The 25,235-nt window shown below is 47.4% G+C and overlaps 1 protein-coding gene across 2 annotated transcripts in view; it reads right to left on the reverse strand.

The window, feature by feature from the left end:
• Window positions 1–25,235, reverse strand: part of TNS3 (tensin 3) — a 784,915-nt gene that overhangs the window by 665,617 nt on the left and 94,063 nt on the right. The window contains exon 1 of one of the 2 annotated variants that reach the window (XM_085607384.1): window positions 12,554–12,918. The exons of the other annotated variant lie outside the window; for it this stretch is intronic. Coding sequence (XP_085463510.1) covers window positions 12,554–12,688 — 135 coding nt within the window. The 5' untranslated portion in view covers window positions 12,689–12,918. Of the gene's footprint in view, window positions 1–12,553; window positions 12,919–25,235 lie in introns of those variants that run through there. 2 annotated transcript variants of the gene reach the window in all.

Consider the following 25,235-nt stretch of genomic DNA (forward strand, 5'->3'; position numbering starts at 1 on the left):
TTCTAAATCAAAGGGGATTGGTGCTGATAAGGGGTTAGTGGAGGGCGTTCCGTCAAAGCCTATTGAGGTTACGTGTGAGCCAGACAAGGGTGCCCTAGGAATCAGTCGTTTAGATAACGCACTACGTGTCGCCCCAGTATCTACCAGGAATGGAGATTTTGTGCCCAAGACCTTAGCGGTGACGTAAGGACCTTGCTGGTCAACACGGAGTTCGACTGGATCCCTCCCTTGCCCCTGGCGGTCCTATGCGAAGTCATGAGTGCTTTCATAGTCGGACTGCTGACACTGGTTTTGTCGGGGGCGATCAAAGGTGTTTGATCTGCCTGGCCTGTCGTTGATGGCGTCGTTCGTGTGCCCTCGTTCCCGTCCTCTATTTCTGTGGTCATATGCTGTGTCTCTGGGGTTCCTATTTTTATTCATTTCCAGAAGGACCGGGCACTGGGATTTCCAGTGTCCGAACCCTCTACAGAACGCACATTGGTTCCCATCTAAGTCTCTCCGTCCGTTGTAGGGCGTAGGTGTATGGTCTCTAGGGGGTAGCTTTCTAGGGGCGGTTGGTTGGTAATTCTCTTTTGGGGGTTCCCTTCCTATGGTCACCCCCTGCAACTGTGCTATCATCACCCTCTCCTTTAATTCCTTTTTCTTCTTCTCTGACGCCCTATCGTTCTCGTTCTTCTGGTTTTCGTAGTATTGGGCCATCTGGAGAATTGCTGCGGGTTTGGAGGCTGCCCAACTACTCTCGCTGGTCTGTAACTTCTGGGAAACTTCTGGCGACAGACCCTTTACATAATTCTGGACAAAGAGGTGGTGTCCGGTTGCGGTGGTCATGTCTTGGCCACTGTAATCGGAAAACACAGTCTCGAATCGGGAGAAGTATTCAGACACATCTTCCTGGGGTTTCTGGCGGCAAGCTGTCACTATCGACCAGTCTACCTTTCTTTCTGGGATTAGAGTCTTCAGTTTTTGTACAATCTTGTCTGGGAGCTCTAAGATGGCTTTCGGGGGTTTCTGTCCTGGCTCTCGCTGTTTATCTATGGTATCGAGTTGTACCCAGGTATATCCGAACGGCTCAGCGTGGTCAACCTTCCGGATTTGTTTCCACACATCAGCCGGCAAACATAGCCCAAAGAACAAGTCGATATCTGCTAACGTCATTATCGTTGAGCCTAAGGCTGTGCCTAATTCAGTGTAGAAGGCAGTCGGGTTCTTTCTCAAGTCGGGTAGGGTCTTTCTAAAGGTCAAAATATCTTGCCGGTCCCACGGCTGGTAGACCCAGTTATATACAACCCTTCCCTTCGCATCTTGGTGGTTGATGTCGTCGTGTGTTCCCTGACCCCGTGGGGGGACCCAGTAGGGGGCAGCTTCTTTAATGGGCATCATGGCATCGGCCCTTCCTCCCTGGGGCTTAGTTGCCATGGGGGTTTCCGTTGTGGTTGTCTGTCCATGTTCTTTAAGGTGTCGGTAGACCTCGAGTGTACGAGTGAAGAGGTTCGTTACATCGCCCTCTCTTTCTTCCCCAATGTCTACCTTCCTATATAGGGCCGCTAGGCCTTCGGGACCTTTATCGTGGTACCTATTCTCATATGTATTCAGGGTGCGATAACAGAGCCGTACGACGAAGTGTCGTCTGCGGCTGTCGGCATACGATTTATACACGTCCGTTATATACTCCTCACTTTCTTTTCGCTCCACCAGCGTCCCTACTATCTTGTCAATTCCTGCTCGTTCATCTTTAGTTAACCGATTCATTCTGGTGGACTCTTTCTTTCCTATCTCATGGTCGTCTAACGTTGTAGTCGACGTTAGGTTCAGTACAAGAGGCTCAGCCGGCGCGGAGGCCGTGAGGGCCGAGGCCCCTGTACTGCTTTCGTTCGTGTTCGGGGGTTGTGGGTGTTGCACTACCGATTGGGAGGGTGCATACGGAGGGGGCATGTAAATGGTCGGGGGACCTAACAGTAATTCGTCATTCGTTTGCTGCTTGGAGGACAATACAGGGTAGAGCAGAGAAGGGGTCCTAACAGCGTACTGGCCTGAGGTTTCGGGCTCCTGTCTTAGTTTAGTTTCCCTTCTCTCTTTTATGTCTTCTTCTAACTTTTTAGCGGCAAGGTGAGCTGCCTTTCGTAATTCCTTTTCTGCTTTTACTTCTTCCCTCTTTTTCCGTTGCGTTGCTTCTTTGCGCCACATGCCGATACTGTCAAGCATAGTAGGCGTCGTCTTATTGCTACGCAGAGCTATTTCTAGTGCTTCTATCTTATGGTCGTCGAAGGATCCCATCAGTGGCCACTGACTTTCGGGGTCCTTCTTGGTATATTTATGCCACAGCTTGCTATAAGCTACGGCGACTAGTCCATATTTAGTGAACATGTCCTTATTAGGGGTGCCCTCCAGTGGAGCCGGATGGTTCACCTCTAATAAGCGGTCCGGGCAGAACCAACTACCAATCAGTGGGGAGAAGATAGGCATGACGGGTTTCAACGGGGACAAAAGTCAGCACTACCTATCTTTTCACTGCTTGCAAAGACTAGACAGAATATCTCTATTCTTCGTTATTTGTAAGCAGAGAATACCTCCAAAGAACCAATATCGAACAACTAGTGTTCGGACAATCAATCAATCAATCAATGGGGAGATAAAGATAGGCACGACGGGTTTCAACGGGGACAAAAGTCTGCGTTACCTACCCTTCACTATTTGCAAAGACTAGACAGAATATTCCTATTCTACGTTATTTGCAAACAGAGAATATCTCAAAAGCACTATTCTTCAAAACAATCAATGTTCGGACAATCAATCAATGGGGAGATAAAGATAGGCACGACGGGTTTCAACGGGGACAAAAGTCTGCGTTACCTACCCTTCACTATCTGCAAAGGGAGAGAGAGAGAGTATTCCTACTCCTCCCCGTTTGTAGACAGCGAATATCTCAAAAAGAACAATCAATGAGCAATACTAGTATTCAAACAATCAATCAATTATTTCGCACTTTTGTCGTATTTCACGACCTTACCCGGACCGCATGGACAGTTTCTCGTCTTCCGCCTCCAGCGCCCGATCGTCCTCTATTCTCCGTATTTGCCGCGGCACTCCTGATGGTTCCCAGTCAGGACCGTAGATCACTCGAGAGAGGTCTGCTCGGAACCAGTGAAGTTCGGATGATCGGCTGCCAGACGAGGGTCTATTGGGCAGGAGCTCTCCCGATCGTTGCAGTCGTTCACTCTGTCGTCGGGACCTCTCCCACTGGATCCACGTGTGGCTGATGGGCCCCACGTTTGGGACGCCAATTGTTAAATGGTAGCGGCAGTTTCAGTCGATAATCTTTCAAGGATTTGCCCGGCGGTAATCGCCTCTCATACCACTCGATGATTTACCAATAAAAGAGGCAGGCGCCGGAGACTGGAAGGCAGGAAACAAAGTTTTATTCCGTCGGAGCAGAACACATCAGATCAGACAGCAAGGTATCGTCACGAGGTGCTCTAACTGCATCTCTGAGACCTGGTCTCTTATACACTGGTTTATTGCTTTATTACATATAGTACATTCTTGAGATTCCCTTGATGTGCGGGGAAATATCCCCTGAAGCCCCGGCTCAGATCCGATCCCACACATGGTTACAGTAGAGGTTCCCACCCTACCCGCAGTGGGAGATGGCTATCGCGCAGCAGGGAATTCCGCTAATTCCCGGGGGTGTGTGCAACCGGCCGGGTCTCAGGGGGTAGGGGCTTTGATTCTACTGTAATCCCTTTGATGTGGGGTGTTTCCCTTACAGTAGGGGCAATAAACTGCATCCGCAGGGCTAGGCGATGGCCTGGGACCAGTTCAGACAATGGGGCGCAGAGGAAGGGGGGGGGGTTATCAAAGGAGAGGCATGACCATGTATGGGTTGTCGGTTGGAAGTGGTTCCGTAGCAGGGTCGCGCAGAAGGAGAGGGTTTATGGCCTGTATGAGAGAGCGGGGGTGGCCGGCGCGCGGGGGATGCTTGCAGCGCCAAGGGAAAACGCTGGCGGTCGAGAGTGAGCGGGGAGAGAGCGGGGTGCCTAAAATGGCGGCCGTGCATTCGTTGTGCGTGGCGCTGGGGAGAGGCAAGATGGCGCAGATAATGTTCAGTTTGCACGCTAAATTTCCACACAGGGAGATTCATCAAGCTGTGCCAAAAAATGCGTTTCCAGTGTAATGTACTACTCCCTTCAAAAAACGCCCCCTCGGCCAATCAGAAGGCTTAGATTTTTTTTATTTCAGCCCAACTGCCAATAATACCTTTTGAACTTAATATCTCCAAAACTGCTTACTGGATTTACACCAAATCACAAAAGCACACTTTCTGGATAAAGATCTAGTTTCCCAACACATTTGGTGGGATTATGTTCAGCTGTTTTGGCTGTAGCTCTAGCTAAAATTTCCTATGGGAATTGAATGGGGAAAATGCATTTTGGGGCCCCCATTTTTCTCAGCCCCTGCTTGGCAGATCGCCCCGAAACTTCCAAGGGAAGGAGTGGAGGTGGATGTACTTGTTTGGGACAGTTGTGTGAACATTCATCAAAGGTTCCTTCGGCACACAACCTTTATCCCACAACTCCTACCCTGCCACCTTGTACTTATTTTTAAACTCAGGACACTGAGACCTAGTCCCTAAGTCCGCAAAATTGCAGCTGCAACATATCTTTTGATATTACACCCTGTCAATCAGATTGCTGAGGGACTGCTAGGTCCCGTCCAGGTATCACTAACATAGGAACCTTAATTTCTCAAAAAACACAGAGTGGATTAACACCAAATCACAAAAAGCATACTTTCTGGGTAATTTGATGTAATTCTGGTCAGCTGTTTTTTCTAAAATACTTCTTAAAATCCATATAGGAAACTGGATGGAGAAAATGCCTTTTCTTTGTCCCCCACTTAACAGATCATCCTGAAACTGTAATCAATGATGTCATGAAACATGTCATCAGTGATGTAATATGTATAGTATTGTATTGTAATTGTATTTATATAGCGCTTACTACCCCTGACGAGGGGACGAAGTGAGTGCTTTTTCTGCGAGTAGGACGCTACTCTGGAATTTATAAAGGATTAGTGGTGAACTAGTATAGTGAAATATGAAATTAATTGGAGCGGTGGCTATGTTAGTCTTTTATTTGGATTGGGAAGGATAGTGGAGGGATAGAAGAGGGAAAAGGTTTGCATTTATATAGTGCTTGCTAACCCTGATGAAGTGTTCAAGCACTTTTAGGCAAGTAGCATGCTAATCCAGAACCCAAACAGGATTAGTAGTGAATTAGTCTGGGAAAGTATGAAATTAATTTGCGCGGTGGACATGTTAGTCTATTATTTACATTGAAAAGGATAGTGGAGGGATGGAAGAGGGAAGGGTCTAGAAGGTTTTTTAGGGAGTTCATAGCAGTAGGAGGGGGGTTGGGATGAGTAAAGGGGAGGTGATGGGGAGAGTCTGAGAGAAGGGTTTAGAAAGGCTTTTTTGGGAGATCTAAATAGTAAAAGAGGTATTAGATGATGCAAGAAGGGGTAGAGAAGGGAAGAGTCTAGAAAGGGTTATTTTGGGGCTTGTAGTAGTGGTATGGGGTTTGGGATGAATGAGAGAGTGGAGGTAGAGGATATATGGATAGAGGTATAAGGTGAGAAATAGGGTAGTGCATTGGAAAGAGTAGTGGAATGAGGTTTGCGATGAGCCACAGAGTTGAGGTAGAGGATATATTTAGAGCGGTATAGGGTGAGAAAGAGGGTAGTGCATTGGAGAGATTATTAGAATGAGGTTTGAGATGAGTCAGAGCGGAGGTAGAGGATATATTGTGAGAGATATAGGGTGAGATATAGGGTAGTGCGTTGGATATGCTGAATTAGAAGCAAAGTAATAAATATATAGATTCATAAGTACATGGAATGAATATATATACATAAGGAAGGTAATCTATGTAGATTAAAGTTGCATTTAATAAACTCAGACTTTCAAGTAATGTACTTTAAATTAATGTATTTGTTTTTATTTTTTGTAATTCATTAGTGAAGCAATTGTAGATAAATAGTTATGATCAAAAGATTTATTTATTTATGCAGTCATTTATATACATGTTAGACATAGAATAAAGTACCTATAAGTATAATGTTCATTTTTTGAGTAGAACTAACGCATATCTATATCTTTCAAAACATAATTATTATACATGTTTATACAAAGCACTACACATAAGTAGGTTCACATCTATAGTTCAAATAAATGATTATATACAGAGGGATATGCTGTATATTTATGTTTGAGTATGGTGGTTATGTGGGGAAAAGCCAATTCTTGAGTAGTCTTCTGAAGATAAGGTGGTTAGCTGTGGATGTTATGTTCGTGTGTCATAAGAATTACATGGCGAGGGCAAAAGTTAAAATATTTCAGCTAACTATAACCATTGACTTGAAGTGTTTTTTAACTTTAAAATTTTACTTTTAAACTGACATTTTTGAGTAACTATAACGTCACTTTAACTTTTGGTTTTTTCAATAAATTTCTAAGTTTTTAAAATTTAAATAAAGATATTATTACCGCACCTAATTATAACGTCACTGTACCCTTTTTGTTTTTCAGTGAATTTCAATGTTGTTTTTACATAAAGTAATATTTTATTACCATATGTAACTATAACAACCTGCCACCTGCCACCCCCTGCTGCACATAGCCATTGACTGTGCATGGTGTAGGTTAGCCACAGGACCAACCCATACACCACTCATGCACCCCTTTTTTCTGATTTCACAGGTCCCTTGCAGGAGCCAGTGCGGGCCCCTGTTCACACTTGGGACTTGTGGGTGTAAGTGGATCACACTGGCCCCCCTGAGAGTCCTGCTCCTACTCCTACTCCTAACTCCTAACCTGCCCCCTTGTACCTTATTTTGTTTTAATTTTCAGGACACAGGGACTGAATACCTGTGTCCTCTCATAGCAGCCATAACATTTCTCTTCGTGTTGGAGCCAGTATATCAGAGCATGAGCTCCCTTGGAACTCAAAGGAGCCTAACAATAACTTGCACCATGGCCATGCACTGCTGGCACCCTCACATGCCACATCACTCATCACATGTTCAGTGACTCGTTTGATAACATCCCTAATGATATCTGAAATTACATCATTGATAACAACACTGTGCATGGAATTTTAGTTACTATAGGGCACAAGTTATACTTAGTTGAGATAACTATAACTGGAGAATATCAGTGGTTTGTTGGTTTAAAATGTTATGTTTTACTGACATTTTAACCTAACCGTAACCTTTGTTTAATAGAAGATCAAGGCACACCAGAAAACAACAGCGAGCCAGGGCAAAAATATGGATTATTACCATTAAAACTATGATTGAGATGACTATGAATGTAGTTTTGTTGTTATTTAATGACGTTGTGCTTTTAGGTGTTGTTAGTTATTTTTGTAAGTATTGTGAGGTCATACACATTGCATATGGAGTGTGATGGATGGATTACGTCCAGTGGCGGCCATTACAAAACTGAAGTGGGAGGGAGGATTAGGGAAATTATAATAATTTTTTTAAATATACGTGTCCTACCGCCAATGCTGCCGGCCACCTCGGTGCTCCTCTTCTCTCCTGATGGTGTCCCAGCAGTCCCTGGGACACTAGCACAGGCTCCCCACCCAATCCTGGCGCTTCTCTTAATAGCATGAGAGCAGTGCCAGGATTGGTCTTCCGCTCAGACAGTGCTTGGGCATCTGTGCTGTTTCTCCAACCTGGCTGTGCAGCACAGCGGGGTTGGAGAAACCTAAGTGCGCATGTCTGTTTGGCCGGCATAAGACGGCCGGCCAAACTGGCATTCACACTTTTCAGTGCACCTACCACTTCTCCTTCCTGCCATGGCCAGCCTGGCCCCGCCCTGCCCAAGAATCCCTGGCTCAGTCAATGGGGAAGAAAAATGCTAATATTGTTTTATTATCATTTTATTTTTCGCTTGCTGACTCAGTGAGCTGATTGATGCTCCTCCGCCATTACGGAGGAGCCGCTTCTGATCACTTTGCTGCTATGCAAGTTATGGTTGTGATAATGATTTTTTGATTTTTTTTAAACATACTTTCTGGATTTTTCCTTCAAGCTTCATATGTCCCACCATCACATTACATATTGGTAGTGTCTGCAGTCATTTCTTTATAACAATTGTACACATGTACGACATATTCTTACTATAAGTTAACTACGCATACTCAGTCTACATAGTAATTGTAACAGGATATAATTCTTTTGGGACATCCATCCCAGTTGATTGTGTTACGGTACCACGGTAATACAAAAACAGTCCCCAAATCCCTCCTCCCACCCCACCCCAGTCTCACTCGTACGGCTAAATCTGTCGCCTTTGGCATCTTACGGTCTATATTCATGCCAGATCTACATGCGTATACATGGTTGTGATAATGATACCTGCCGAATTTCAATGTTTTTTAGATTTTATTATGGAATCCACAACTTCACTTGAACTGTATTTTTAGGTGAATTTCAGAGGTTTTTAAAAAACTGTTTTTTTAACCAATCTTAACCATAACTTCTCTTTAACTGTAATTCAGTTCATTTCTGTTTTTTATGACATACTACATTCAACTTATTTGAAACAATTCCCATGCTGATTGGGGGTTTCCTGCATTGCTTGGTATAGGCCCAGCACCCAACCCCGCTGCGCACAGCCTTCAGATGGCCAAACAGGAACTGGGCCCTTTCTTTTTTATTTTTTTTGTCTTTTTAATAATTCATTTTGAGGGAGGAGTTTTCAAATCCTTAGAGACTTGTAGATCTTAATTGGCCTCCGACAAGGTTTGCAAACCAAGTACCGGGTTAATCAACCCATCAGGGAACTCTGTAGGGGTGATGGGGCCCTTTTTGCCATTCTTGTTGACCCTGAGTCAGGTTTTTCAAACTTTGAAGCATCGGTGTAGGTCCATAACCCCTGCCTCAGGGAATACAAGCTCTGTGGCATAAGCAACTTTTTCAACATTTTGACAACTGGAGGGTCCCTTTAGCTCTCATCAATCTGAGCCAGGAGGTATGGGGATGCCACCCCTGACCCTATGACTCCTTCACTTTTTTTCAGACTACTCCTGTAATGACAACTTCAAACAGATTTTTCTGAGTAGTGTCCAGTCAATTAGAGGGATAGAGTTTGTGGGCCAGCAGTCGGTCCATGAACCCAAAATGGATGATGGCAAAAAATGTCATCATCCAATCACATTGCTTGATTTTTTGAATATGGGTGTATGGATCATCCTCGAACCCAGGTTGGTGGGCCATCTGCTAACAGTCAAGATATCTCTAACTTTTAAACCCTTTCAAGCTCGTCCAACGCATTTTTGTAATGCTAATTTTTCAAAAAACACTCAACAATTTACAGCATACCAATCAAAGTTCCTTTCTTGGGGGAAGTGCTATTTTCATGCCAAGTTTGGTGCAGTTCAGCTGCTTGGGCTGCAGCAAACTGCAAAGAATCCTATGGTAGTTACATTGGGAAAGTCACTTGTTGGAGGCCCCCTTTATTTCCCTCCCCTTTATCGATCTGCACAGAACTTGTCATGCTGAAACCCAAATTGGAGGAGGTTTTTTTGGACAGTTTCATGCAGAATTGGCAAACGGCACTAAAGCTGTTAACAAAAGAAACAACTTTTGAATAAAAAGTCTGGCCTAACATGAACAAGAGAGCCAGGATGCACTTGATCACGCGCCATGCACTTCACATTGAGAATGTGTTCCTTTATTTCATCCACTTCATTGAGGCATTCGTGTGCTCTGTTGTTCTCTTTCTGTCTGCACCTCAGCACCTGACAAGCTGCTTTTTGAAGCAGGATTACCTGCTGCAGACCGTAAAAACATTCGGATGTGTCAGGGCGTGCAGCAGGAAGATGAGACTGGAGGCGGGGCCTAGGAGGTGCTTCCCCAAGGAAGGTAAAACTGCAATACAGCTCAGGACTGGGACCATCCATGTGCTCTTGCCACAAACAAGTACAACAAGAACAGATGATGGACGGAACGCTGAACAATGCACGCATTCACCCTCAGTCACCAAGATCTGGGTTTCATCCATCGTTCTTTCGCTCTTGCCACAAACAAAGCACTCTCCAGCATATGCACTTTAATCAGTCAATGGATTGGTGCGCCCTATTCTGACCATTATGTGAGATTACATACATTTTTCTACCATATTGTGCTATTTTCTTCCGACATTTGCCCCAACCGACCAACTATTCCACTGAATCAGTTAGTGAACATGACAGCGCCAATCTGCACTGCACTGGCACCAATGTGTGCAACCAGGTCAAAAGATACTTTTGTATGTAAGCAATATGTACTTTCTGAATATGGTCCTTCAGTGTGAGAATGGGCCTCAGTTCAGATATATTTATCTATTTTGTATTTTACAAGAATGATATTAGAAGGAAGTTAGTCTGACCCATGACTATTTCTAAAAGTATTTGAATTGCTTGAAGTTGGGATCTCAGTTCTACTGATTTCAGGCAAGCTGTGTGACAAAAGTCTCCGTCGGTGCATGGTACAGTGCAAGCCCGCATAGAGCCCTTGTCCCTACTTCCAGATTCTCCATTACTAGTAACACAGTAATGCTGCAACACTACTCCAAACGAGGCTCCACATCAGGGCTAGATACTTGTTGGGCTGCACTGAGGACAACTACACTCACAGTGGCCAAAATGTCTGCTGTCCACCATCTGATAATATTTTCCCACTAATCTTCGACCTCATGATTGGGCCCTTCATTGCACTCAAAAGCATAGCGACCAGGATTTGTGGCAAGTCACCAAAGCATGAACTAAGAGAAACCCCTTACAGCTCTTGGTTGCCCTTTCGCAAAACTGTTTGCTAGGGAGAAGACCACCTACGCCTCTCTCTGGCTCTGTGGTCTCCTCCTGAGCAAAGAGAACTGTGAATGAACAAGTTATTTTCATTTGAGTAGGCAACATAAAAAAAATTTCATTCAAAATCAATATTCACATTGATCAGTAATTTGCTGTAAAAACTTTACATAGCCGAGGAAAAAGCAGTAAACAGGATTTCTTCAATGAACATGCCAAATCCGGCAAGGCAACAGTTAAGATCGAACATGCACAATGATTCCATTTCAAAATGTTTTCTGGTCATGTTACCTAACACATCCACCCACTTCAGTTTCTCCAACTATACTTTTCCTTCTGATTTAGAGGCTATTTGCCCAATAAGACTAAGGGCCCAATTTAGAGTTTGGCAGACATGGACGTCATTTTGGGGTCACCAGGGATCGCAGTTGCGACCCCTGGCTTGCTCCTTGCTATCCCTGGCAATGCTTTTGGGATCCTTGGCCTAAGAGGTGGCAAAATCAGTGCATGTAACACAGTGGCAGCTCTTCCTAGTGGACGCTGATTGGAGTTCCACTTGCCTGGTTTCTGTCAATTGTTTTTATTATACAAAAATTGAATAATATTATTCACTATTAGTGCAATAAAAAAATGGAGTACATTAGCTGGAATATGACCCTATCTGGAGGCTAAGGTAAGTAAAAAGTGCTGTTAAATGTATGTTGTATACATGCTTGCGGGTGAGAATGTGTTTATGTGTGCGAGTGTGTGAATGCGTGAATGCGTTACTATGTGTAAGCATGTGTGTGTGAGTCAAAGTAAAGGTCAAATGGGGTGCAATGTCACTTCTACTGCCCCTGACATTTTGGTGGTTGACGTCCATGTTGGCAGACAGGGTACTCTATCGTAACGACAATGGAGTACCCTGTCTGCCAAACTTTTGGTTGCCTACCCAATTTCGCTTTGGCATACAGATTTAAAAAGATGGAGTAAAATACCTTCCTCCAATGACCTGAGGGAGTATACGCCGTCGGAGGTAAGCCATCCAACCGTCCACTATATTTAGAGTAGGAGGTCAGATTTTTTTTTACTGTCCATCACCGCAGCGAAGGACAGTAAAAAAAAATTTGCCCCACATCAAGGGAGAGAACTCCATAGTTCTGGTACTTTTCCAAAAGCAAATTCCCACTTTGAGAGTTCGGTTTTGGAAAAGTAAAAGCTTTTAAAAGTTTGATGTTTGGTTCCGTCATCAATGGCAGACTTACACCAAACTTTCAAATGGTCGGCATATGTAAAGTCCTCCACGGCCCGGCCTGTGTTTACTCCATCCACCAACCTCTCAATCAGGCCCTGGATTGTCAACTCTGTTTTGTCTTCAAATGCAAGCTCCCCTCTTGATCAGCTTGTGTGATCAGCTTGTGTGATCATGTCACTCCCTCTGCCCCAGAGCCCACATGTACCACAACAGGCAGCTTAAAAAACGCTGGGGCACAGCTATGAGTGCAGCAAGTTCGGTTGCACCAGGGCCCTGCAGTTTAAGAGCTCACTGTATCTCCGGGGCTGTCTTTTCCTAAACAACTTGGAGCGAGGGGTTGATTTTCTTTGCTTAAATTAGGGCCCGTTGCACCCTGTTAGGTCACTCTTGGCGCCGTCACCTCGGGAGTAAGCGCCGCCTAAACTGGGGGACAGTTCCCTTTTGTGCACATTTGCAGCTTCCTTACCCGAATCATGGCCCCGCTGTCCCACTGCCTCCGGGTGTGCGGGTGGTACTCCAGGGTGGTGGTGCACAGCTCATTCTCCCGCCCGGCCAGGCTCGCGGTGCAGCCCATCAGGAACTCCCATCCCAGTCCCTTCATCGGCCTGGGAGAATTAGTTCTGCTGACCAGAGACAATTTGCGGACTCCTCATCCTCGTCGGCTCTTGGAATCTTTCCCAGCTCGGGCTGGCCACCAATAAATGCAGCCGCGGGGCCCGGCCTTCAGTCAGGTGCGCACAGACAGAGGAAGCCCTCTCGCGCCTTCTTCGCCACTCCTTGTTCGATATCACACCGAATCCTACGCGGACACGAACTGTTCACATCCCGGCTGGGGCTGCCTGTAAGAAGGAAGCCTGAAGCGGCCTCTCGACGGAGGAAACGCCGTGTTTCCTCTCTCCCCGGTGGGAGGGTTTTGGACCAGCAAACTCAGCAAGGGCACAATAACAGGGGAGCGTAATTACATGTAACGCGCCAGCCCTGGGGACCGGAGGGTGGGGGACGGCACGGAGGTGGTTCAAGAGAAAAGTGAGCCGGCTGTAGTGTAAAACCATAGGGTCGCATCCTCATACAAGCAAACACGACATCTTACCGGAAACAGTCCTGCAGAAGTAGCATGGTTTAGAAAGCGTGAGAATTGTGATGGGTCATTATTGATAAACACCTGGCGCCCATATCACTGTCGGCTTTTTAATGCCTCAATTTTTTCCTTCTTTTTGTGCTATTTTTACTCCTCAGATAAAAAAGAACAGCGTACAACTTATTTTCTCCAAACTTGAGCCACATCATCTAAATTTTGCGCCAGGTAGATATATGGAGGGAAGGGTTTGCATGGTTTCTTTTTGCTTTCGGAGTGAAGGAAATACTTTTTGTGTGATGACCTAAATTTAAAGCCAAGGGCGACAGCTGTTTTCTCCGTCCCTTATTATATGCAAACTGCAAACGTAAAGCAAAATTGTTTTCATTTCCCAAACTGTGCAAAATATACATGTAATATCTTTGCTCAGATGTTTAAGGTGAAGCAGCACAAAGGGTGCAGAACGGATCTGCTCTATTGTTTCCTTAATGCAATTGTTTTTACGATTTAAAGCTTCTAGTAACGTCAAGTGTTATTTTCAGGTAGAACATCAGTGCCACCTTTACCAAGCATCATTCCTCACTCAGCATTTCAAAATCTTGTGACAAGAAAGTGTTCAATAAACTATAAAGTGTTCCACTTCATGACAACATAATAAATTTTTGCTACAAAAAAAGGTTGATTAATTGATCGGGCCTATTCACAAAGGTAAATTCGGCCATAAACAAGAGTTTACGACCGCACTTACCTGAGTTATGCCTGCCAGGAATTCACAAAGGGATTCCTGCAGGCATAGCCCAATTACCTGTGCGGTCATATCTGTACCTGTGAATCCCAATCAAAGGGTGGGATTAATGGCGTTCCAAGGCGTAGATAGAATTGGAAATTTGTGAATAATATTTTCCCTGTGGAGAAAAAAAATAATTTGCATGGGGGAATCTGTTACCCCTGAATGGATTACAAAAAAAAGCAACTGATTTCCCAAGAAACCCACATGTAAACCAGCTCCTTATGCAGGTTTCCATGTGGAATCCCACAAGGGTTTGCGAATTCCAAAAAGTAGGAGCAAATCTGCACTTGGACATAAATGTAAATAACCGAGTGAACATTTAATTGTCTTTTCTTTCTTTTTTGTCATTGGGCAATTGTGTTTACATTTTCTCACAAAGGTGTTATTTTTTTTTTTTTTTTATAAAAAACCTTTATTTCGTCAAGAGTCTGGACACAGCTATTCAGCCGACAACCCGGAGGTTCGGCAGCTTCGACAGAGAAGGACAAAGAAGCGTCCACATTGCATTAAAGGAGCAGTGAAAAGATTCCATTTTTAAATAAACACAAACACACAACAAACCCCAGCAAGGCAAAAACACTGAGTGCCCATGGTGAAAGCCCCCCAGGTGAGGTCAGACCCCAATCATCTAACAGTCACAGTTCTATGATAAGAGAAAGAAGGGGGACAGCAGAGGACCAAGCAGTCAATTAATCATCACATCTTATATACTGAGCTGGAAAGAATATCAAGAAGAAAGTTGTTCCTCGGGGGGATCCAAATCAGGGGCAAGACATATTCCCCCCCTATATTGATTCCACCTCCCCCAGATGGCGTGCCACTTCCGAGGGCAGCCTCTAGCGCAATACACTGTCTTCTCCCTGAGCATACTCCAATCCATATTTTCTTTCCACGCGGTCAATGTGGGGGGCCCCACGGAGCCCCACAATCGCGCTATATCTCTCTTAGCGACCATGTTACCCAGAGTCACCCATTGGGTCTGCGCCGCATTGTGATCAGTGGGCCCCCAGACATTCAGGAGACAACACCGCGCTTCCGGCTGCATAGCAATGCCCGTCACCTCCCCCATCACTGCATGGACTCTCCTCCAGAATTCCGCGATGACACCACATTCCCAGATGATATGCAGGAAGGTACCCACCATACCGCATCCCCTCCTACATAGGCCTTCCTCAGAGAAACCCATATGAACCAGCCTTGGCCCCGTCACATACACTCGATGCAGTATTTTGAGCTGCACCAACCTCAGACGCGACGGGATCGCAACCTCCTTGGGAGAGGAAACAGCTGACTGCCAATCCTCATCATCCAACTTGAGTCCATCCCTAGTCCACTGGTCCCGCAGCCCCAGAAGCGCATCCGCCCGGACGTTTATCAATTTCTTGTAGATGAGCGAGATCGTGCTCTCAGGCATATGGCCATCAAGGATCCGGTCCTCCAAAGGAGAAAACTCAGGCACCTTCTCACCCTCCACGAGGACTGACCGGAGGGCATGACGCACCTGAACATAGCGGAAAAACTCGGAAGCCCCCAGCTCATACTCCTTCTGCAACTCTTCAAAGGACTTCACCCTCCCCTTAATCAGCACATCTCCAACCCTGGAGATGCCGATCAGGTCCCATTTGTCAAAACCTTTCGTATGCCAAAGCCTGCCCAATCTTTCAGATTCAAACAACGGGGTAGCGAGGGTGAGCCTATCCTTCCAGCCCAGCGAGTCAGTTGCCATCTTCCACACACGCACCGCCACCCCAGTAGGCCCCGTGAGGGACGAGTCCAGAGACCGCGAGTACAACGCCCTGTGATAGTTACCACCACGCAGCAACCACCTATCCATGGCATAACCAGGGCTGAGGGCAGGGCCATAGAGACCATGATTAATCGCGCTCAGCTGGGTGGCCCAATAGTAGCGTCGGATGTCTGGAAGCGCAATACCCCCATCATACCATGGTAGCGTCAACTTAGCAATTGCTATTCGAGGCCGCCCGTCCCACAACAACGTTCGTTGGAGGCTTTCGATCTCCCGAAAGTATTTGGCCGGTACCCAATCTAAAGTATTCTGCAATGCGTAGAGGAACCGGGGAAGAGACATCATTTTGAACAAGGCAGCGCGCCCAACGAGGGAGAGTGGCAGCCTCCGCCAGCCCTCTACATCCCGCCGCAGTCGCGCCAAGGGAGGGAGCAGGTTCCTCTCATACCGCAAAGCGGAGTCCGTGGAGATAAAGATCCCCAAATACACGAAGCCCTGCTGAGCGATCTGGATTGAACAAGTTCGCGGGATCGGTGGAACCTCGCCACTCAGAACATATAAATACGATTTACTCCAGTTGATGACGAGACCCGAATTCCTACCGAAAGATGTAAGAACGTCACAGACCACTATCAGTGATTTCTTGGGCGAGGCAAGATACAACAGGATGTCATCAGCATATAGCGAAATGCGGTCCTCGTGTTCGGGCGACCATCTAAGTCCCCGTATATCCGGGTTCCAGCGTATCCACGCCGCCAATGGCTCAAGGGCGAGGGCGAACAACAATGGCGACAGGGGGCAACCTTGCCGAGTGCCCCTCCCAAGCTGAAACGGAGTCGACGCCCGGCCATTTACCACCACACTTGCAAGGGGTCCCTCATACAGCAACCTCACCCAGCTCACAAAGCCATGGCCAAAGCCGAACTTGGCCAGCACCGCCCACAAATATGCCCATTCCACCGTATCAAAGGCCATCGTGGCATCGAGAGACGCCACAACGGCTGGTTCACGCAGCGTGCCCGCCCTGGCGATCACGCCATGAAGGCGCCGAAGGTTTAACGCGGTGTTACGATGCGGAATAAAACCGGATTGATCAGGGTGGACCAAGTCTCCAATCACCCTGACCAATCGGGCCGCCAGGACTTTAGCCAGAATCTTTGGCTCGGCGTTAAGAAGGGAGATAGGCCTATATGAGGCACACTTATCTCGGGGTTTACCATCTTTGTGTATAACAACAATCGTCGCCAGTCGCTGATCCAACGGGAGTGTCCCACTCCCCCGCGCCTCCACGAACATGGCGCGCAGGTGAGGGGCAACCATATCCGGAAACAGCTTATACAGGTCAATTGGCAAGCCGTTCGGGCCCGAGGCCTTGCCCGAGTTCAGCGCGCGGATAGCTCCCGCCACCTCATCGACCGTTATGTCTCCGTCCAAATCGTCCCTATCTACATCGGAAAGACAGGGCATAGCAATATCACGCAAGAGGTCACGCGAGTCCTCGGGCGGCCTATCCGACACTGAGGTATAAACCATACGGAAATAGTCCATGAAGCACTGCACAATCCTCTCAGGTTCCACAATCACCTCTCCCCCCTCTCCCGTCAACTCCGGCACTACTCTATTAACCCGTTCTTTTTTGTCCAGCCAAGCTAGGAGTTTCCCGGCCTTGTCACCAACATCATACAAACGGCCCTGCTGTTCCCTACTGAGGGTCTTAGCGACATTCGTCACCAGGTCCTTATACTCGGCTTGCTTCAAGCTCAGCTCATGCAGTGAGGCCTCTGTAACCTCCTCCTCTAGCGCTCCCTCCAAAGCCACAATCTCCTCCTCAACCTGCATGACCTCGCCATCTCTCCGCCGCTTGGCCGCCACTACAAGGGAGAGAGCCTCCCCGCGCAGCACGGTCTTGAACGCTTCCCACAGCGACACTGGCGAGTCCACGGATCCCTGGTTATCCTTGAAATTTTTTTTAACTGTCTTCACCAGTGCGCTGCGCATCTTGGGGTCTAGGAAGTACCAAGGGTTAATAGGAGCCACTCTTCCACCTCCCTCACGGCCAACATCCAGCCTGACCCACACTGGCGAATGGTCCGATATACCACGCGCCATGTGCCTGGCCTCGGACACCATTGAGGCGTGCGCAGCCAGAGTGAGCAGGTAATCAATCCTAGAGAGGCTACCATGCGCTCCGGAGTGGAAGGTGTATTGGCTCTGTGTGGGGTGCAGGAGCCTCCAGCAGTCTATCAGGCCAAGTGTGTCAAGAAAGTCTGGAAGCCACTTCTGAGCCCCCCCCGTGTCTCTGGGCGGGTATCTATCCAGTAGCCCAGAGCCAACAGCATTGAAGTCACCCCCCACCACAAGCATACCCCCCGGGAGATCCAGCAAAGCCCTACCCAGATCTGTAAACGTGGAGGCCTGCAGGGCCGGCGGGACATAAACCGAAACTAAAACCAAAGTTCTTCCTTCCCACCGCCCCGCCACCGCCACAAACCTCCCCCTATCGTCAACAATGGTGGAGTCCACCTCAAATGGTAGCGAGGCTCTGACTAGGATGCCCACACCCCTGGACCCAGAGGAAAATCCCGAATGTGCTACGAATTTATAACCCTTCCTATTAAGAGCATAGCACATGTTACCTATAAGGTGCGTCTCCTGCAGTAGGGCGACATCCGGTAATGACCGTTTCAAGAATTGCAAAACAATCCCGCGCTTAATGCGATCCCCCAAACCATTAACATTCCAGCTAATAACACTTAAACCCCTACCCCCCATCCCCAAACGTAAGGAGGCCCACCCCACACCCGAAGAGCCACCATGGAACAGCCCTGAAAATAGTCAATACGCCTTGCATAAACAAACCCCCCAACAACGAACCCAAAATCCCAACTATCCCCCCCACCCTGCACCCCTGCTGCAGCTTACAAAGCCCCCACAACTTGCAGTGTGCCTGTCGCCCTACCGAACCCAAAATCTACAAAAAGTACCCTAAGGGAGGAAAGAGCTCCCCTCGTCCTCCCACAACCCTCCGTATTTACTGCATTCTGTGCAAGTCATTAACTGGAGTCAAAACGAGTCAGTCCGGTTCCGAAGACATCAACCTTGTTCATCCCGGCCACTGTCCCCATCTGCGGCAGTGTCCTCTCCCGTCCGTCGTCGGGGCAGAGCGTCCAGCCATTCCTCGGCCATGACAGGCGACTCAAAAAAGAATGTTCGGTCTTCGTACACCACACGTAGTCTCGCAGGGAAGAGCATGGCATATTTCAGTTCCCTCTCCCGAAGCCGCCTCTTCACCCCCAGGAAGCCCTGCCTCTGCCTCTGCACCTGCTGGGTGAAGTCAGCATAGAAATTCACCGAAGCGTTCTGGAAGGGGACCGGGCCCGTCACCCTCGATGCTTGCAGGATAGCGTCACGATCTCGAAAATGAAAGAGCCGGGCGACAATCGGCCTCGGTGGGGCTCCCACCTTGGGCCTACCACCCGGCACCCTATGTGCCCTCTCAACTGCGAAAAACTTTCCAAGACCCTTAGGCTGCAGATGATTAAGCACCAAGTCCTCCACTAGCAGGTCTACAGAAGTCTCGTCCGAGGACTCCGGGACCCCTATAACGCGCACGTTGTTGCGCCTGGCCCGGCTCTCAAAGTCCTCCAGCCGACGGGCGGCGAGATCACTCTCGGTCCGCAACTTACGGACCTCGGTCTTTATTTCCGAGACATCAGCGGCGAGGCCCGTGGTCTTGAGGTCCAGGGTTTTAACTCGTTCATTCGTTTTGCCCAAATCCGCACGGATCAGATTAACGTCCACCAAGATGGCATCCACTTTGTGCGCCAGGGCATCAAACTGTCTCCCAATCGAAGTCTGCAGTCCGTCGAGCGCTCCCATGACATCCTGGAGCGAGAGCTCCGGGGCCAAGGGTGAGGCAGCCTTCTGTGCATCCGGCGACTGGCTCGGTCCACCCGGTGACCCCTTCTGCTGGGCGTAGCGGTCCATATTGTTGGCCTGAGTATAGGCTCCCCGCCTGGTGGCCTTAGGCTTCGGCCGATCCACCTCTGCCTTGCCCGACATGGTTGGCTCAAGCAGGTCGGTTCAATCAGGACGACCCTCTCTCAGCGAAAGGAGGCAGGAGTGCGCAGTCCTGCGATGGGCCACCAGAGTAGCGTGCAGAGCGTCCAAATAATAATAAGGCAGCCGAGAGCACTCCCTGGGCAGGGCCAACAAAGGACGAGAAAGTGAAAGTGAAAGGATGTAGACCTCCGTCCGGTAGTTCACACCTCGCCTGGCCGCTGTTGTTCAATTAGAGGCCGGGCATCCTGCCAACTCCAGCCCCTGGCATCCTTCGGAGATAGGCCTCAATCTTCCGCCATGCATAACTCCGGTTCCCGGTGGGCGATCCGACCGCGGGTAGCATCAATCGCCTCCCTGACTAGTCATCTGCACGATGCCATGCATGCAAACAGGATTAGAGACAGGATAGTCGACGGAGGGCACGAGGGTCTCGGGAGCTCAAAGCTCACGCGGCCATCTTGGTCAAGCGCTAGGCTCCTCCCCCCAAAAGGTGTTATTTTTAATCACATTTGATTTTAGTGCCCTTTCACACATACAGAGTAGTCAGACTGTACATCCCATAGATCACTAAACCTACAACGAATGCCATGCTAGTGGAGTTAACAACATCACTGTCTTTTTAACCTTCTCTGGACAAAGTGGCTTCCATAAAACTGTGATGTCACCATTTTGACTTATTAGCGGATACTCCAGAATACTACATTTCATTTCATTACATTTGATTACTTTTTTTGGCCAGCCTAGTCCGACTTTGATGGGGAAAAGTTGTGATTTCCTGAGGAGCAAATAATTTATCATATTGTGAAGCTAGGATTAAGACTCCAGGCCTCCATAGCCAACAATAAGACCACATCACTTTTGGTCAATTCTAATCCTGCTCTTTGTTTTGGATTCCTGTGGATTCCTTTCCTGGGACTAAACATATGGGCCTGAATTGCATATGGGGTGCATTATCCCTTGATAGTCCTCACATCTAGGGGACCTATTTGCAAGCTCCTTGTGCCGCCGGTGTGTCACTTTTTATATGGGAAAAACTGACACACTGGCGGAGCAAGGGATCTGTAAATAAGCTCCCTGGATTCTAGCAGCTTCCACAAACTAGTTTGTTTTCTCAGATTCGATAAGGCGATGTTAGATAGCGATAGGACCTGTTATAACTCAGTGAGGTAATAGTTGCTGCTAATATCTGCAATGATCTGAAAGTCACAAGCTCGAGTCCTGCTCAGTCAGATTCAGCCTACATCCTTTCATAATTGGGGACACTTAGTACACTAAGTGCCTCATTATAATGACAGTTAGACAGTCCCCCCAACAGACAGCCCTGCGGTCCGACCACCACATTACAATGTTGGCCTTTCCGACCTGTCGGTGGACTATCACTGCCTCCGCCAGGGTCAAGATCAGTGATCCTGGCGTGGCGGCAGTCGGAATCATGATCCCGATTGGAGGCAGTGCCGAGGCAGGCACCGCCATCGGGATTATGATATCCCTCTCTGACAGCCTTTTCATGATGGTCCAACGGCCATGAAAAGGATGTCACAAAGGTACTTTGGGGGCCTCAAACAGGGCCCGTCCCTTGTGGGCTACTGCAAAGTGGCCTTGGGGACACATGTAGTGCCCCCACACACATCCATGCACCATGTACCATATGGTGCATAGCACAAGGTGCACAGATGTGCACAAAGTGCCCTTTTACATGGCCGCTTGAGCTGCGACCCTTTTCCTGCGCTGCAGTGTAAAGGTGCACTTTCCGACTTCCACCACAGTGGTCCTATCTCCTGACCACCACAACAGCAGATGGCGGTCCAACCGCCCAATATCATAATCAGGGCCGAAGATATTTTATCAGTTAAAGTGCAATATCACACAGATTTGTTTTTACAAAAATAGCTAGTCTCTGACTTGGATGTGCCCACTTGTCACAACAGCATAAAGTCTTAATTTCCAGCTCTGTCGTTGCCTTTATGTTTTTATTACAGTCACACAGTCGTTGAGCTCATGTATAATTGCATCCCACAACGATCTGAACTTGCACCTTTTAAAAAAAAATCAATCATCAGAAGATGAGTTTTGTACCAATGAGTCAGCTGCACCAATAATTTGAAAGGCACTATATCACTTGGAGCCCTGGGTGGGTGTAGTGAGGCAGTAGGTATCCTGTCGAGACAACTTAGAGAACTGTTATTTTCTTTTATACTTTACGCTCCATTATTTATAATAGCGTGGAATGTGCACGTTAAAATAATTAAGATCTTTACGAGCACGTAAGGAACCTCACCTTCCTTTTAATTCTGGATTTTTCAATAGTTACCTCTTCATTGTAAATTGGACCGTTGCTAATGTACATTGACCTAAATACAAAATTGTAAACCCTAATAGGATTTGTAAATGATAAAATGATGGGGCATGTTATCAGTGACTTGTGCGTCATCATTATTATTGTGGTTGCCAACTCCAGTCCTCTAGGGCTGCAATCATGCCAGATTTTCATGGTAACCAACAACTTGGTAAATAAAGACACTGTGTGCAAGTGTTTCCTGTGGGGCTAGCCTGATCCCGGCTTTGATGACTGGATTTGGACACGTCTGCATGTATTGTATCGCATCATCGCCAAAGTAATAACCGTGTGAGGGTCCAGCTAGTTCTCGAGTACATGCAATTCAGAGCCTGCATTTAAAAATCCAACAAACTCTTTCCCTTCAAACCCCCTTTTGCAGACTCATAAACACAACAGAAGCTGAGGCTAAACTGGAAAGTTCATCATAAAACCGGAGATTGCACCAGCGACCTCCTGTGGTGAAAGATGGCACAGGTCTTATCATTACCAGTGAAGGATCATGATAGGTGTTTCTATGTTATGAATCTGATGTCCTAAAGTGATATATCTATAGGCATAGAGGGAATGCCAACACAGGGTTGTGGTACAGTGCTTAATTTGTAAAAACCACAAGGTCCCTTGTCAGGAGGCCTCTTCAGATTTCCTCACCCATTGCCCCTGCCAGCCCTGTCAACAACGGGGTGTACACAACTACTAACCATCACATTCCTACAAGTGTGACAATTCAGACTTTTCCAGGCCCCCAAAGCTACAAGAATGGCTTGGGAGGCAGGGATTAGTCATTGTAATGTATATTGAATTAATGAACAACTGTTCTGTTCATCTCTAAATGACTCAAACAGCTCCACCGTGTGGCATACTGGAATAAGTGTCGGTGATAACAATTAAGGGGCTGATTACGATGCTGTTGGAAAAGGCTCCGACCATTGGTCAAAGCCTTTCCGACCGCATCGCATTATGCCGGTCGGATTTCTTTCCGACTGCCTCATTACAATGGAGGAGGTTGCAAAGGAATCCGAACGGCCATTCCGAGTGTTTTCAGTCAGTCGAATTACGGCCAGTAATCTCAAGGGTGGCTCTTTCTGCCCTTGGGATTACCATGTCTGGTTTTGGCAGTCTTTCCGTGCCATCCTCTTCGACACAGAACAGCTGTCGGAACGTGACTTTGGTGGCCTCCAGCAGGGCCCCAATTGGGAGCACTGCCTCTGGTTGGAGGCTGAGGGGGCACCTATGGTGTGCCCCTGTTGATCACTGCACCCCGTGGCAGGCACCTTGAGGTGCCTGCCACGGGGTGCAGGGATGAACTGCACCTCCCATTTTACAATGGGAGCATGCACTCCGGTTGGTTTACGACCGGAATACATGCTTCCATTATAAAATGTAGGAATGCGACCGAAAGGTGTTCGGTCGCATCCTAATGGGCCGGTCGGGACCGCTGACTGGGTGTTGGTTGGTCCCATGACCGAGACAATGTCGGGCACAGGCAACTCCCCCTGACATCGTAATCAGCCACTAAGTGTTGCTGCCGAGCACCGGAAACCACCGGCTCAAATTAAGCAATGTTGTGGTAAGTGCATGACATGCAGACATATAGAAATAATGCCATTATATGCATGTATTTGTAAGTGCATTGGCACATAGATACATAGAGCAAAATTCATAGGCGCTATGCCGAAACATAACTTGAACAATGTTTAATAAATTAACAGATGAGTGTTTATTGTGTGGCACATGTTACTGTGACTATATCCCGATTCAGAGGGGTGCAGTGCAGCACAGTGTGACACCCTAGCATGCAATGTGAAAAAAGTCTATAAATGTCAGAGCAACAATATTAAGAATGAGTAATGATTTCTTTGTAACTCCAGATAACGACCTGACAACTGCAGATTGGTTTGTGTGGCATGTGTGAATGAGAGCATGTCGAATGGATGGTTGGCACAAAGTGTGTAGAACCTGTAAAACCTAACCATCAGGCATGTTCCTTTGGGCCCGCGAAAGCCTAATGACCCTCTTGGTCATAGTTGTGCAGGCTGAAACATGTAGACCTAAGAATCAAAGGCAGAGAAACTAATAACCTTCATTAGCATCTGATTTCTTTTGTTTTTATCCTTACCAGTAGTAATTTTGTAAGATTTGCAACTATCTATAATTGGGTAGTCCCTTAGGTAATTTTTGTTTCTTCAGATGCAGTCATTTTGAACCAAGATCTCAAAGTATTCCCTTTGACCATCAGGTCGAGCCTGCCTGGATGCATTTACATTCCAGGCGAAGGCTCGATCATGAGGCCTGTGTGGTGGGTGAGAATCCTTTAAAAAAAATACTAATGTCTTTTCTTTTTTAGGGTACCGAAATCTCAAACAAAAAAGAAGAGCAGGTTTCCCCTTTTTTTAATTTTTACTGAGAACTTCCTCTTATTTGATTGTAAAGCGCTACATGGCATACTTTCACAAAAATACATCCCCAGTCTCCAAACCAGTAAAACCACAACACACAAGATCATAAACATTCCCAGAATGCCGCAGCAGATAAGGCAGGGTAAACAAAATCTGACAGAGCCGATAAAGTCATGCCAAAATCGACAACAATAGAAGAGGAATGGGGCAATGTAAGAGGACCAGCTATGTGTTGACCCGATAATGGAGCAAGAGGGCAATAGAGCCCCATTACATGTATGGCATATAGAGGAGCGTAGGATGCCCTCAGGCGAAAAACTATGATGACAGGCTAGTAGAGAAGGCCTTAACGCAGTCATCTCCTGAAAGGAGTAAGAACATGTTACCTGAGGCGCAGAGTGAAAGTCTTCTGTTCCCGGCCCGTCCCGCAGCCCGTCCTCAGCGCGGACGGGCGCAGACGGGCTGAACTCAGGCGTAACTCCGGCGGAAATCCGGCGATCCCGCTGCGCGAATCCGCTGCGCGTCAGCATGACCCCCTTATGTAAACGTCTAGCGTCCTTGTGACGACTAGAACGTCCGAGCTCCAAAATGGCGCCGCCAGGCGTCCCAGTGTGCACCTTATATGGCCGCCAAGATTTCAAAATCGCCAGGAAAAGGGCCCGCCCAACAGCGGTGATAGTCAATACAGTGATAACGCTTAATGTAAGCGTAATGTAATGTCAGTGGGCAGCCCTCATTTA

The sequence above is a fragment of the Triturus cristatus genome, chromosome 5_2 (assembly GCF_964204655.1).
Source record: "Triturus cristatus chromosome 5_2, aTriCri1.1, whole genome shotgun sequence".
In the NCBI taxonomy this organism is placed as follows: Eukaryota; Metazoa; Chordata; class Amphibia; order Caudata; family Salamandridae; genus Triturus; species Triturus cristatus.